The sequence below is a fragment of the Rattus norvegicus genome, chromosome 18 (genome assembly GCF_036323735.1).
Source record: "Rattus norvegicus strain BN/NHsdMcwi chromosome 18, GRCr8, whole genome shotgun sequence".
Taxonomy (NCBI): domain Eukaryota; kingdom Metazoa; phylum Chordata; class Mammalia; order Rodentia; family Muridae; genus Rattus; species Rattus norvegicus.
In genome coordinates this window covers 6,355,924-6,371,635 of record NC_086036.1, presented here as the reverse complement: position 1 = coordinate 6,371,635, position 15,712 = coordinate 6,355,924, and the positions used below count along the sequence as shown (strand labels likewise).

At 43.4% G+C, this 15,712-nt stretch overlaps 1 protein-coding gene across 2 annotated transcripts in view; it reads right to left on the bottom strand.

Moving 5' to 3' along the window:
• Positions 1-10,665: 10,665 nt before the first annotated feature.
• Taf4b (TATA-box binding protein associated factor 4b) overlaps positions 10,666-15,712 on the bottom strand; it is a 133,672-nt gene continuing 128,625 nt past the window's right edge. Inside the window, exons 15-16 of one of the 2 annotated variants that reach the window (XM_008771990.4) lie at positions 15,361-15,424; positions 10,668-14,203 (exon numbers count right to left, since the gene is read on the bottom strand). In XM_008771990.4, coding sequence (XP_008770212.1) covers positions 15,389-15,424 — 36 coding nt within the window. In that variant the 3' untranslated portion in view covers positions 10,668-14,203; positions 15,361-15,388. Of the gene's footprint in view, positions 15,425-15,712 lie in introns of both variants that reach the window. The other variant, XM_039097304.2, reaches the window with a different exon arrangement.

Here is a 15,712-nt window from a genome sequence, read left to right as displayed (position 1 = left end):
GCTAAGAGATTGGAGCCGTTTCCTGCTTACTCACCTCAGAACATTTTCCCGGCCTTTCGGGAGGGGCTGCTTCTTGATTATTTACTGAGATAGGATGTTCACACATCTCTCTGGAGAACACTGTGTTGAATTAATGAAGTACTGATCTGTTTGGGATGTGAGATGATCACATGGAATAGAGTGTTGGGAACATTTGTTCTTTGTGCCTGGCTACTTGAGAGGAGCATTCTAATCTTTTCGTTCACTGCAACGGCACAGAGGGCCATGGTGTGGGCAGTGCCAGTTCAATGAGTACTTTCTGGAAGAAAAGAAATGCCAGAAAGAGTGGAACATGGAGATGGAAAGAGAAAAGAAGGGAGAAAAGGAGCAAAAGATAAGGCAAGGGAGGACCACCTAGAAATCAAGCCATTACCATCTGTGGTCACTCAAATTAAAATGGCACGGTAGGCCCAGAGGAAGTGGCACTATTAGGAGGTGTGGCCTTGTTAGAGGAAGTGTGTCTCAGTCTCTTCCTGCTGACCTTGGATCAAGATGTAGAACTCTCAGCTCCTCTAGTATAATATCTGCCTGCATGGAACCATGCTTCCCACCATGATGATAATAGACTAAGTCTCTGAACTAAGCCAGCCCCAATTAAATGTCCTTTATTAGAGTTACCATATCATGGTGTTTCTTAATAGCAATAGAAACCCTAACTAAGATAGCATTGTTTGATGAAATAACCCCTGAACTTGCTTTTTCATACATCTTTTCTGACACAAATAAGGACAACAAAACTAAAGACCTGAGAATAGAGAGGGGGAAGCAGGTTGAAGAGGTGTGAGGGGTGCCCTGAGTTACTAAACCTGACACAGGTGCTTCTCACACAGGAAGGGCTTTGGCATCTCTTTGCTCTTTAGACCTTTCTAGAAGCCAGTTGAGGATTCTTTAGGCTTTTTGGTGAAGGAAACCTTAGGTGGAGTACAGTGCTCCAGCCTGCACTGGGTCCCTACAGCTGTGTCCTCAGCAACACTGCTTGACATTGGTTTTTCTCAGGGACACAAACAACCAGTGGACATCACAAGGAGAACAGTCAGTGAGTGCCAGGGTCTGTCTGTCTGCTCTATGGCATCCTGCTTAAAACAATGTCTGGCGTTGTGCCATGACTGGATCCCAGACTGAGATCCTACCTCCCATCACTCTTCCTTTTTATGGATTATGAAATGAGCCTGACTAGTTAAATCTCTTCCTGTAGGGGGCAGATCAGCAGTGTGTCTAAAGAGCCCACTCTAAGGACTCTTAGGAAATCTGCTGCACTCTGAGCAACAGAGCAGATCAGCAGTGTGTCTGCCCTTCTGAAAACCTGACGGTCAGAAGGCCTCTCAGGAGATCTGCTGCACCCTGGGCAACAGAAGGCAGGCTCCAGACAAAGACACCCAAGCCAGCTAACACCAACGATAACCAGATGGCAAGAGGCAAGTGCAAGCCATAAGCAATGGAAGCCAATATACTTTGACACAATCAGAACCCAGTTCTCCCACCACAGCAAGTCCTGGATAACACTAACACACCTGAAAACCTGATGCTGACCTAAAATCTTATCTCATGAAGATAGTAGAGTCCTTTAAGGAGGATATAAATAGCTCACTTAAAGAAATACAGAAAAAAACACAGGTAAATAGGTAGAAACCCTTAAAAAGGAAACAAATAAATCCCTTAAAGAAATACAGGAAAACGCAATCAAACAGGTGAAGGAATTGAACAAAGCGGTCAAGACCTAAAAGTGGAAGTAGAAACAATAAAGAAAACCCAAATGGAGGCAAGCCTGGAAATGAGAAACCTAGGAAAGAGGTCAGGAGCTACAAATGGACACATTAACAGCAGAATGCAAGAGCTAGAAGAGAGGATCTCAGGCATAGAAGATACTTTAGAAGATATTGACACAACAACCAAAGAATATACAAAACATAAAAAACTTCTAACCCAAAACATCCAGGAAATCCGTGGCACAATGAATAGACCAAACATAAGAATAATAGGAATAGAAGAGAGTGAAATTCCCAGCTCGAAGGACCACAAAACATCTTCAACAAAATCATAGAAGAAAACTTCCTCAGCCTAAAGAAAGAAATGGCCATAAATGACCAAATGCTCTGGCCTACAGAACACCAAGTAGATTGGACCAGAAAAGGCACCTCCCCCATCACATAATAATCAAAACACTAAATGCATAGAAAAAAGAAAGAATATAAAAGCTGTAAGGGGAAAAGACCAAGTAACATATAAAGGCAGACCTATCAGAATAATAACAAGATTTCTCAACAGGGACCCTAAAAGCCAGAAGAGCCTGGACAGAAGTCATGCAGACCCTAAGAGAATACAAGTGCCAGCCCAGGCTACTATACCCTGTAAAACCCTCAATTATCATAGATGGAGAAATCAAAATATTCTATGACAAAACCAAATTTAAACAATGTCTATCTACCAATTCAGCCCTACAGAGGATTCTAGAAGATAAACTCCAACACAAGGAGAGTACCTATACCAAAGAAAAGACAAGATATTAATCATCTCACAACAAAGCTAAAAGGAGAGAACCACATACACATAAAGCCAGCTACAACAACAAACAGAACAAAGTATCATCTGTTTTTAATATCTCTCAATATCAAAGGGCTCAAGTCTCTAATAAAAGGACATAAGCTAATAGACTGGATATGGAAACAGGATTCAGCGTTTTGCTCTATACAAGAAACACACCTCAATGACAAAGACAGACACTACCTCAGAGTAAAAGGCTGGAAAAAAGACTTTCAAGCAAATGGTCCCAAGAAACCTGCTGGAGTTGCCATCCTAATATCCAATAAAATACACTTTCAATATAAAGTTATCAAGTGAGATAGGGGAGGACACTTCATATTCATCAAAGGAAGAAATCCACCAAGAGAAAGTCTCAATTCAGAACATCTATGCCCCAAATGCAAGTGCACCCACATTTATAAAAGAAAATATACTAAAGCTCAAAACACATTGAACCCCACAAAATAATAGTGGGAGGTTTCAACACCCCACTCTCACCAATAGACAGGTTATTAAAACAGAAACTAAACAGAGACTCAATGAAACTAACACGTTATGAACCAAAAGCATTTAACATATATTTATAGAACATTTCATCCTAAAACAAAAGAATATAACTTCTTCTCAGCACCTAATGGTACCTTCTCCAAAACTGACCATATAATTGGTCACAAAACAAGCCTCAACAGATACAAGAAGATTGAAATAATCCCATGCATCCTATCAGATCACCATGGACTAAGGCTAGACTTCAATAGCAACAAAAACAACAGAAAACCCGCATACTCATAGAAATGGAACAACTCTCTACTCAATGATAAATTGGTCAGGAAAAATATGAAGAAAGAAATTAAAGCCTTCCTGAAATTCAATGAAAATGATGACACAGCATACCCAAACTTATGAGACACGTGAAAGCAGTGCTAAGAGGAAAATTCATAGCACTAAGTGTTCTTGTAAAGAAATAGGAGAGATACTACACTAGCAACTTAAAAGCACACCTGAAAGCCCTAGAACAGAAAGAAACAAACACACCCAAGAGGAGTAGAAGGCAGGAAATAGTCAAACTCAGGGATGAAATCAAGCAGATAGAAACAAAGAGAACAAAAGAAAAAATCAACAAAACCAAAAGCTGGTTCTTTGAGAGAATCAACAAGATAGATAAACCCCTAGCCAAACTAACTAAAGGGCCCAGAGACATTATAAAATTGACAAAATCAGAAATGAAAAAGGAGGTATGACAACAAAAATGGAGGAAATTAAAAAACTCATCAGATTCTACTACAAAAGCCTATATTCAAACTAACTGGAAAATCTGGATGAAATGGGTGAATGTTAATACCAACACTCCTCAAACAATTCTATGAAATAGAAACAGACGGAACACTACTTCATTCTATGAAGCCACTCTGATACCTAAACCACCCAAAGACCCAACAAAGAATACTACAGCCCAATTTTACTTAGGAATATCGATGCAAAAATACTCAAAGTTCTAGCAAGCCAAATTCAACAACACATCAAAAACATCTTTGACTATGATCAAATAGGCTTCATCCCAGGAATGCAAGGTTGGTACAATATAAAAAATACACTAGCATAATCCACTATATAAGCAGAATAAATAAAAAATAAATAAATAAGCAGAGTCAAAGAAAAAAATCACATAATCATCTCATTAAATGCAAAAAAAATCATTTGACAAAATATAACGCCTCTTCATGTTAAAAATATTGGAGAGATCAGGAACTCAAGGCCTATACCTAACCATAATTAAAAGCAATATACAGCAAACCAACAGCCAATATCAAATTAAATGGAGAGAAGCAATTCCACTATAATCAGAGACAAGACAAGACTGCCCACTCTCTCTGAATTTCTTCAGTATAGTACTCGAAGTTCTAGCTTGAGTAATAAAACAAACAAAGAAGATCAAGGGGATACAAATAGGCAAAGAAGAAGTCAAGATATCACTATTTGCAGATGTTATGATGTGTACATAAGCAATGCCAGAAATTCTACCAGGGAACTTCTACAGCTAATAAACAACTTCAGCAAAGCGGCCAAATATAAAATTAAGTCAAACAAATCAGTAGCCTTCCCTTATACAAATGATAAATGGGCTAAAAAAGAAAATAGGGAAACACCCTTCACAGTAGTCACAAATAATAGAAAATACCTTGGTGTGACTCTAACCAAACCAGTGAAAGATCTATATGACAAAAACTTCAAGTCTCTCAGGAAAGAAGTCAAAGAAGACCTCAGAAAATGGAGAGATCTCCCATGCTCATGGATTGATAGGATTAACATAGTAAAAATGGCCATTCTACCAAAACCAATCTACAGATTCAATGCAACCCCCATCAAAATTCCAACACAATTCTTTATAGACATGGAAAGAGCAATTCTCAGTTTCATGTGGAAAAACAAAAAACCCAGGATAGAGAAAACAATTATTAACAATAAAGGAACTTCTGGGGAGAATCACCATTCCTGACCTCAAGCTATACTATAGAACAATAGTGATAAAAACCGTACGGTATTGGTACAGAGACAGACACAATAATCAATGGAATAGAATTGAAGACCCAGAAATAAAACCACACACTTCTGGACACTTGATCTTCAACAAAGAAGCTAAAAATATACAATGAAAGAAAGAAAGCATCTTCAGTAAATGGTGCTGGTCTAACTCGCAGTTGGTAGTAGAAAAATGAATATATATATATATATATATATATATATATATATATTTGTCACCTTGCACAAAGCTCAAGTCCAGGACCTCAACATAAAATTAGATACACTGAATTTAATAGAAGAGAAAGTGGGAAAGAGTCTCAAATTCATGGGCATGGGGGAAATTTTCCTAAATAGAATTTCAATGGCTCAGGTTCTAAGATCAAGAATTGATAAATGGGACCTCATGAAACTGAAAAGCTTCTGTAAGGCAAAGGACACAGTTAATAGGACAAATTGGCAACCTTCAGTTTGGAAAAAAATTTCACTAACACCACATCCAATAAAGGGCTGATGCCCAAAATATGTAAAGAACTCAAGAAGCTAACCTCTGAAAAAGCCCAAACAGCCCAATCAAAAAATGGGCTTTAGAGCTAAACAGAGAATTCACAACAAGGGAATCTCGAATGGTGGAGAAGCACTTAAAGAAAGTCTAAGTCCTTTGTCATCAGGGAAATGCAAATCAAAACAACCCTAATCAAAAACCTTACACCAATCAGAATGGCAACACCCAAAAGATGCCCCACAATACCAAGGGGCGCGTCGAGTTCCTCTATATTCATAGTGGCCTTATTTGTGATAGCCAGAAGCTGGGAACAACCCGGATGTCCCATGACAGAAGAATGGAGACAGAACACGTTATAGACATGGCCACGAGGATTATCTCCTAGGGACGCTAATCCAATGAGGCTAGCAGCCAATCATAACGGACATAACCCAGCCTCTGGTGTACCAACCAAGCTGTGGCCACACATCATGGCCTCACAGTGTGAGGAATCTGTAATGGTACAGGCAGGATCTGCAGAGCTTTGCTTTGGGGTGGGAGTCACAGGACGCTTTCCTATCACATCCCACTGAGTCTTCAACACTGGTGAGCTTAGCCACAACCTAAGTGAGTCTGAGCCTGAAGGTGTAAGGTACCCCAGACATAGGTAATGTTGCACAGATGGGCACTGACTTCTGGGAGCTCAACCTGTCTTTATTAATTGATCCTCCCTGAGTTAAAAAAAAATTAAGCACACATGCACACACGTATGTACATTTGTACACACATGTACAATATGTTTTACGCTTTTATTGGTACGGACACAAATATGGCAAGCTTGGCATATACTTCACTCTGTGTGTGTGTGTGTGTGTGTGTGTGTGTGTGTGTGTGTGTGTGTGTTGGACATGAATGAATATGATTATGACACGTACACACTGAATACATGAACATTATCCATTTTGCTTCCTGGATTGAAAGCAACTGAAACGAACATTTCTGTGGGCTCTCAGCCCTGTGATTGCAGAAGAAGCTGGCCCTGAGAGCACACCACTCAAAGTGCCTAGGACAGTCACAGTCTGAAGCCAGTTCTTTTGAGACTGAGCCAACGACTCCCCCTCTGGTGTTCAATTGTTCAAGCAAAGGAAATCCTCTGTGTTAGGGCTGAAATAACAAATTAGAGATGAACTGTTTTAACAGCAGCTGAAGCTCCCCCACAAGCATAATGTCAAGAGAAGGAGGCAGGACTGGGAACAAATGCTTCAAATCTGTCAGTTCTGGATGAACGCACACAGGTACACCCAGGGACTAAGAAGCTGGTATTTGGTGACTGCTCTGGACTAGGAGAAGATTTGGCTTATGGGGGCCATGTAATGAAGAAGAAGTAAGTTCCCACTTGGCTGTAGAGAAGGGATGCCTCTCCGTGGAGTTTTCCTTGGGTTCTGGACAAGCCGGCTGACTCTGGCCAGGTGCGTCCCATGCAGTGAGAATGCTGGCATTCACAGCATGTCTGGATGGGCTCCCAGGCAGGAACATGCCTCCACAGTGAAGGAGGACCCACACTATCTCCAGGGCCCCAGAGCAAAGGTAAGTACGAGGCTTTGTTCAACCTCCAGATCTTCAAAACAGTGAAGGTGTGGGCCAAGAATAGAATCCTGCCTTGGGACCAGTGTTGCAGCATCAGGGGAAGCAGGGAATTAATCTAATCCAACCAATCATTACTTTCTCTGCCTAGACCAGCACAGACTTTACTTTTGTATTGTTGTATGATTGCTATTTTACTTGTTCTTCAAACATAAGACTAAATATACATGTATATAAAACATACATATATATTGGTAAATTTATATAATACTAAATGTATAATATTAAATACATATAATACTAGGATGCTTCTAGGCCACACAGAAAATACGACTTGGTCTCACTCAGCCTTAATTCACTCACCTGTAACATAGGAATCATTCCCTTTCCACACTTCAAAAGATGATTCAATCGGGAGAATGAGGAGATGGCAAGTAGATGAGGAGCTCACAGGCAAGCCTAAGGTCAGGTTCTGATTCACAGAACCCAGATAAGGGCTGGATGGGCGTGGCATGCCACCCATAACTCCAGTACTTAGAAGATGGAGACAGGACAGCTCTCACATGCTGGCTAGACTCACCTGAATCCGAGAGCTCTGGACTTAGCTGAGATTTCCTGCCTCAATATAAGCAATCAAGGAAGACTTCCAGTAACAACCTCGGACTCTACATTAATAGACACACATGTATGTCCTCATACACATATTCTTTATTAAAAATACTTTAAAGTATCATTCCAGAACCCATGGAGAATAGAGTTAATATTGCTAACTCAAGATTTCTACCTTGCTCTCTAATTCAAATAGATAATATAATGTCATAGCTTATGAATGCAATCCCAGCACCTGGAAGGTTGAAGCAAAAGGATTGAGAATTTTAGGCTAACCTCAAATGTAGTTAAGGTCAAAGCAAGCATAGATTACATGAGAACCCATTTCTTGATTTTTTTTTTTAATGAGGCGAATAACATCAGGCAAAAAATTAGCAATGGTACGTAAGAAAAGTCAGTCCTTCTCATCCCCAACAAAACCTTTAAGGAGATGCTTGGCTGTTGAGACAGTTTTCTGGTGAATACGCTGTCATGAATTTCCATTTGTGTCCTTGGGCCTGGATGAGACTCATAAAGACTAGAGTGTGCCCACTACCCACCCTTCTGTCCCATGCCCTCCACTCTAGAAGCTGCTCTCAAGCACGCTGACTCAGGTTGGCCAGTGACCTCATGCCATGGTCAAACTGGCAGAGCTGTGTCCAGCAACATAGAACGATGGACTTCCCAGTTAATGGACTGAGCAATGTGAGGGGAAGAAAAATCCTGGGGTCTTAGATATGCGTGTCTGAGCCCTCTTGGTCCTGAGTGGTCTGGAAGGGAGAGTCCTCTCCTGCAGATACACCAGCTGGTCCATAGTGAGCGACACCCAAAAATAATGACGAAAGGGAGCCCCTGGAGACAGGAGCTTATCATTCTTTAAGCCTGACTGTTTCAGGGATGACAGGGCCTGAGGGATAACCCAAGAAGCACTAGCCTGGCTTTGACAGAGAGTCGCTAAAACGCAGATTCACTTTCCGCAATCGCTGTTCACAAGCTATTGCCCCAGAAAGGGCAAGCTCCCCAACACACTTCTCAGCGCTTCACCTGATGTTTCTGAAAATGGAAGAGGAGGTGCCTTGAGCCATGGACCCAGGGGATTTGAAGCAAAGGTGGAATGGGCAGCTCGCAGTGCCAGGGATCCTGAAGGCCACTAGAGTGAACCATAGTCGTCAAAGTTAAACAGCAGGATGTGTGGTCCCAGCAGCAAAGTGACAGGCGTTTATCATGGACAGATGTGCACTCCCCCTTCCTTCTGCTTTAGAAGCATTTCTAGAAATGTTTTCTTCTTTCTAGAAGCATTCCCGTGGTGCTCTTGTTACTCTTGTCAGTTCTGTGTGGCCAATAGCCTCTCATTGCCTTGAATCAGGACTCATCTGCCACACTCAAGTTCACCATTGTCGTGTGGGGTAGGGATAGGATTTATAGTTTAAATTTTCTTCTTTTATCCCAGTGTTGGGGCTGAGCCCCTGGGCTTGCCATTTCGAGGCATATTCTCTCATCGCTCAGCTAAATCCCAACACCACGATTTATGGCTTGAAAGGGGCTTAGGGTAGAGTTTGGCACATTCTCTTAACTGCCCTACTTTGACAGATCTTCATTAAGAGTAATTTCCCTGGACACACAGCTTTGAACCCAACACCATGACCATTACCTCCAGCCCTGCGCCTGCTCCTTAGTGCACGATGGGAAGTCCAACCCTCCTCCTTGTGTTCTCCTCCAGCCTTGGCATTATTGGCCTCCACTGCAGCCCTGCTTGTCTGCTAAAGCTTGCCCCAGATACATTCCCTGTCATGCTCAGCATCTTTCTTCTCTTAGCTCTGGAAAACTTGGGTGATTCCAGAATGGGTTGTGGCCATTAAGACTCATTAATTAATTAATATAGACAAATTAAAAGCTTAGAGATGCTTTGCTTCATGGAATGTGTGGAAAACACACTCTGCTTTATAGGCTGCGACCATGAAAAATCGTTCGATTACTCTAAAATTGCTTATTGGTGTATAAAATCTTCATCTATACAGTTTTTTTTTCTTTTTTCTTTTTTTCGGAGCTGGGGACAGAACCCAGGGCCTTGCGCTTGCTAGGCAAGCGCTCTACCACTGAGCTAAATCCCCAACCCCTATACAGTTTTTTTTTTTAATGCATCACATATGTAGTAGTTTAAATTGTCAACGACAGGATCTAGAATCACCTCAGAGATAAATTTCCAGGCATGCCTGTTGAACAACTCAGGAAAAGTACCTTAAATGTGGGTGGCCACATCCCTTGGGCAAGCATCTTGAACAAAAGAAAAGAGAGAGAGAGAGAGAGAGAGAGAGAGAGAGAGAGAGAGAGAGAGAGAGAGGGAGAGAGAGAGAGAGAGAGAGAGAGAGAGAGAGAGAGAGAGAGAGAGAGGGAGGGAGAGAGGGAGAGAGAGAGAGAGAGAGGGAGAGAGAAAGGAGGAATTGGGTTGAGCGCCAGCATTCTTTACTCCTGTTTCCTGACTGTGGGTACAGTATAACCAGTTGCATCTTATGTGTGGATACAGTGTAACCAGGCACTTTCTGACTGTGGAGACACTGTAACAGCTGCTTTCTGACTGTGGATACAGTGCAACAGCTGCCTTTAGCTTGCACTGCCCTGACATCCCCACTGTGATAGACTGTACCCTCAAACATCCAGCCAAGTAAAACTCTTTTTTATAAGTTGCTTATATCAGGTATTTTGTTATTGAAATAACATAATTAATGTAACATTCTATATGATATATATTACAAGTTATACAAAAGTAACTTTATTGTTTTGCTTAATACTCACCAGAATTCTATGAGAGGGGTGACAGACATTTCTCTCACAGAAGTAAAGGACTCCAATCATATCCATTCAGTAAACAGTGTGAGAGAAATTCAAATCCCAGTTTGATCTCACACTTCATAGTCCCCACCCACCCACCCATGAGCTTCCATCACAGCCGGAGGACTTGCTTGAAGTGGTATGATGGTAACAGAAAAGTGCCTGGTGGCAGGGCAGAGTCAGAGAGCGGCGAGGCAAGGCCAAAGAATGAACCCAGAGCCAGAGCAAAGCGGCTGGAGTCAGTAGACACTGTGAGGGCTGAACCAACTTGAGAACATTGAGGTACATGGAGAAAGAACCTGGAAAAGGTTCAGCAAGGCATAAGTCTGAATCTGAATGATCCAGGTGACAGGAAGGTACTACATAAACACACATGAGAGAGCAACATGCACCTCAAGCGAAAGGACTGAGGAAAAGATGACGCGCAAAGCACATATAGAAATGACTGTGTGGGAGTCGGACCCTTTTAATGGGGGGGATAGAGGCACTCAGAGAAGGTCATGAGGGGAAGAAAGACAAAACAAGACATGTATTATCTTACGTGCAGAAGGACCACTTGCCAGGAGAAAGAGAATGGGTAGAAGAGGAGAGGAGGGGCAGGGCAGTTATGGGAGGAGTGATATATATGTTTGAAAATGAAACCCATTATTTCTACCAGCTAAAAATGAATGGCAAAAAGATAATACAGATACACGGTGAACTTGCGTGTGGTGGGATTCCAGAAGCCAAACACAATCACATGAACTATACAAAGAAGACTGGAGAATTTAAATCCCAAAGCTAGCAACTTCTGAAACGATATGCCAGATTGAGAGCACAGTTGTTCCTCCATACCTGAGGGGGATTGGAACCAAGACACTCCCAATCCAACCATTACCGAAGTCCATGGGTGCTCAAGTCCCTTCCATAACATGGCTTGTTAGATGGGCACTGTGGTACAGACCAGTAGTCCCAGCTACTTGGGCAGCTGAGGCAGGAGAAATGGTTAAGCTTAGAAGTACAAGACCAACCTAAGTAATATAAAAAATAAAATAAAATGACAGTATTTGCATATCTGTGTACACTTTCCTTCAGACTGTTGGTCACCTCTGGGTACTGGTGGGTGCTATGGGATCTGAGCTCAAACTCACTGTCTCTTGCCTCAGCCTCACTAGTTCAAGGACTACATTTATGTGCCACTCTGCCCAGCACACAGTTTTTTTGTTTGTTTGTTTGTTTGTTTTGTTTCACTTTTTTGCTTTGTTTTGTTTTGGTTTTGGTATATAAACCTATATTTTTTTTACAAAAATATGAAGGAGGCACTCATGAGATTGAAAGTTAAGTAAGAGAAGTTGTCTTTCTGGGCATAGTGGTGCACACCCATAGAGTCAGCACTTGGCAGACTGAGGCAGAAGAATCACAAGTTCAAGGCCAACCTAGGCTATGCAGCAAGACCTTATCTCAACAAGTAATGGTCATGAGTTTACAGTGGATGCTGGGCACTCAGCACTACTCAGAAGTGCACTGAATCACCATTCTTTTGTGTCCCGGGATTGGCAATCAGCATGGTCAGAACCTCGGGACACCCCTTACCCTTCTGTTCTAAGCAGTGCCAGGTAGCTTTGAGGCCAAGGTTACAGTATTCTGTTTGCCTCTTAGAAACAAGAAAAGACCTGTTTGCCCTGCCTCTTTCTTCTCTGTCTCCCCTTTCTTCAACAACTTTCCCATTTGAAGCACATTCACAGAAACTTTCACTGATTTTTCAAGAACGACTTACATTTGAGGGCGCTTGGTATTGGAGTGAGGGACTTAATGCTGAAAAAAGAGGGGTAGAAAGAGACGATGGAGTGGTGACATTTGTAAATGACCCAAAGACCGGGTCCGCAGTGAGTGAAGTTATAACAAAGTTCACCATTGCACCCTACAAAAATGAGGACTTCTACTCTCTACACCAGCATTGGGTAGGGGAACAGAACCCTCTCTGAGCATCCAGTGCCCTCCCTGGACTGTGCCTGGTGAACAAAGGGAAGACAGAGGGTTCTGTGGCTCTGCCACTCACAGCTTGTGAATTTCTTCCATGAATTACAAATGCCTCCATCCTGTTGAACCTGTCTGGAGCTTGCCTCACCTAATACCAGACATTGCTTTGTCTTCATTCATCCTCAAGCAAAACCTGTCATCTGTCTCTCTTTTGGCAGAAAGACAAGTCCACTCCTCCCAGGCCATTCACTTTGGCAGGGCAGTGGTTCATGAGGCACTGCAGGGTAGCAAGGGGTGCAGGAGCCATCATGACTCTAAACCAGCTGTCCTCAGAGTTCCAGCTGTTGAGACTGCTCGTTTGTACTGCTATTACATTGGGCTTTTGGAGAAAAAGAAAATGTTTTAATCAGTGGGAATCGGTGTCCACATGCTTTATAATAAATGTCTCCAGGTAAAACTAAGGTTATTCCATACATAGAATACCAAAGTTACAGGCCTGCTTTGACTTCTGGGAAGGACACCAAGTGAGAAGCTCCCTCTCTAGGCTTTTAGAGGCCCTTGATTTAGAAAGCTGGGCACCCGTTCACCCATGCAATTCCAACCATGCAAACCAGCAGCACAGATCCCAAACCTAAACAGAAAAAATTACCCATCTATCCACCCACTTCCTGCTAACAGCATCAGTTATGAGTGTGGGCCATCCTGTTGTTTCAGTAAATTTTCAGAGCTCAAGCACTCCAGGTCTAACTGGGCCTTGACTCTACTCTAAAGAAGACATCATAGTCTGCTGTATTAAGGCCTCATTCAAGTTGATGAAAATCTGAGATTGTTAGAACCAAGACGAGGAAGAGACTTCCAGGACTCTGCTTTAGTGATCTTGGCCTTGTTCCTTCAGACCCTTTGGGGAGGGATCCAGCACTGGCCCCAGAAGTGAGCTCCCAGCAGGACAAGTGTTTCTGTTTTGTTGTGCAGACTCCCTGCTTGGCCTCTTCAGCGAGGTTCCCAGCATCCAGCGTGTGCCCTACATGGGAAGATGTCTCCTTCCTGTCCGTACTCTTCCTAAGGCTGCAGTTCCTTAAGCCAATTTTTCTTCTGTGAGGAGGAAATAGGTCCTCCTTGCTCTTTCCCCAAAGGGCTCTTTCTGGCCTCCTCCCTGGGGACCCTTACCAACCAGGTCAGTGAAACAGGAGATCACCCATGTCCAGGAATTGTGACACGTCCCTCCCCCACATGGATGTTGCCCAGATGGGAACATCTCAGACTGTGAATGTGACAGCAAGGGGACTGAACGTCACACAGGCTGATTTTCAGTAAGAAAGAGTGGCTACAGTGACCCTCCATCTGACTTTAGAGTGGATTCTCTCCTTGGATACACTCCCTGCAGCATACTCCAGAACAGATTCCACTTGGCTCCATCCCGAGACATGGCCCAGAAGTAACATATTCCCCCTCCTGTCCTCCAGGCTCACAAGGCTGGGCCATGAGTGACGTGGCTATCACCTGATCTTGGAGTCCAGCCCTATCCTGAAAGTCCAGCCATACCTTAGAAGAGGCCGAAGGTAGACAGCTGGTCCTCTGGTCACCTCTGACCTCTACAGAGTTACCTATGGCCTGACCATCACTCAGGCCTTTTCTACCAGCTTTCACAGTGACTGTCACAAATGCAGGAGCTCTGCAGGCCTGAGAAAGAACATTAAACATCACATCCACAAATGCATAGCCAGCAAGTATGTAACTTCAGACTCACTCAGGTCGTAGTCTCTAGCACTCTGAGGGGATGCCTCCTCTCAACCTCCACTCCCACAGCAGGCAGCTGAGGCTTCTAGACCACCAGCCCTACCTCCCAACCCTCCACCCCCACAATGCTGCAGTTAGACAGCTGCTGGTCAATTGTCCTGTAGTGCTAGAGGATCACACTAGAAGCCCAGGGGACTGGGGTAGGAGGATTTAAAGGAAAAGGTCTATTCATATTGACTATGACCCATGTGACCTTGCTTGAGGAGTGGAAGGGGTGTGTTGCTGGCAGTCTCTCTGCTGTGGCCACTCCCTATCCCTTTTGAAGTGATGACTGTCACAGCATATTGCCCGTGGGGTGAGAGAAGGGGACCTATGCAGGCTGTACTCTGGGAAGTACTGTTGTGACTCACAGGGGCTTAGGAGCCCAGGGAGCCTTACTATAGAACTCACTGGAACAGCTTCACTAGGGAGCATGACTCAAGTGCTCTTGCTGGCTGCAAGGTTTATGAAGCAAATAAATGGTTCTGCACCTGGAGTTCCACCCAACCATGCTGGGGAGGCACCCTGGGGTACAAATGACTGACTCAAAAGTTGGTCTGTGCTGCCACCAACAGTCAGAGGACAGCCACCAGGTCCTTCCAGAGCTGGCGTGACTTCTGCCGATTTCAGAAAGTTCGATTCCAAAGAAGCTAAACAAAGGCAGCCAAGTGATCATCACCCTGATGATGGCTTTGTAGATACCCTGACATCTGCCACCAGCTACCTGATAGTAAAGATGCTGAGTGCTCTGAGAGGGGCCCTGCAAGTGCTAAGACCTCTGACCCTGTGCGGACATAGCTTCTGTCTTCCAATCTCTAAGGGACATGTGTGTCCTTCTGTGTGTTGTAGTGAAAAGGTTCCTGCTGTAAGTCTCCAAACACCAGTAACCTGGGGGATCAACTGCCCAACCCTTCATGTGAGATTATGTCTACTCCCTACCCTAATCCCTAATCTTCTCTTCACCTGGGAAGAGGGTAAGGATTCTCCAAATACTATGGGCTCTGCAGGGCATACCTTCAAACCCTGACACGCTTAGACATAGAACAAAGAATGATACTCACTGGGAGCAAAAGGAGGTCACATAAAGACTCAGAGTCTTGACACGGGAACCATGTGCGTTTGCATCTGAAAGAGAACAGTAGTCAAGAGAATTAGCAACAGGGGATTGGTGGGAACAGACTATCCCTAAAAGATGGGTGGCAAGTTGCGGGTGGGGCAGAAGTGAAAATGGAAAAGAGGGTGAGGAGCAAGACCACGAAGGGGGACTTAAAGTTCCGAGGTCCTCCAACTGTGCTTCAAAGGAGAAGTACAATCGGATGTGGTCTTCATGCACACTCCCAGAATTCAAAACACATCAGCTGTCTGACTTGAAATTCCTTTCAGATTGGTTAAAACCTTCCTGCGTCTCCTTCC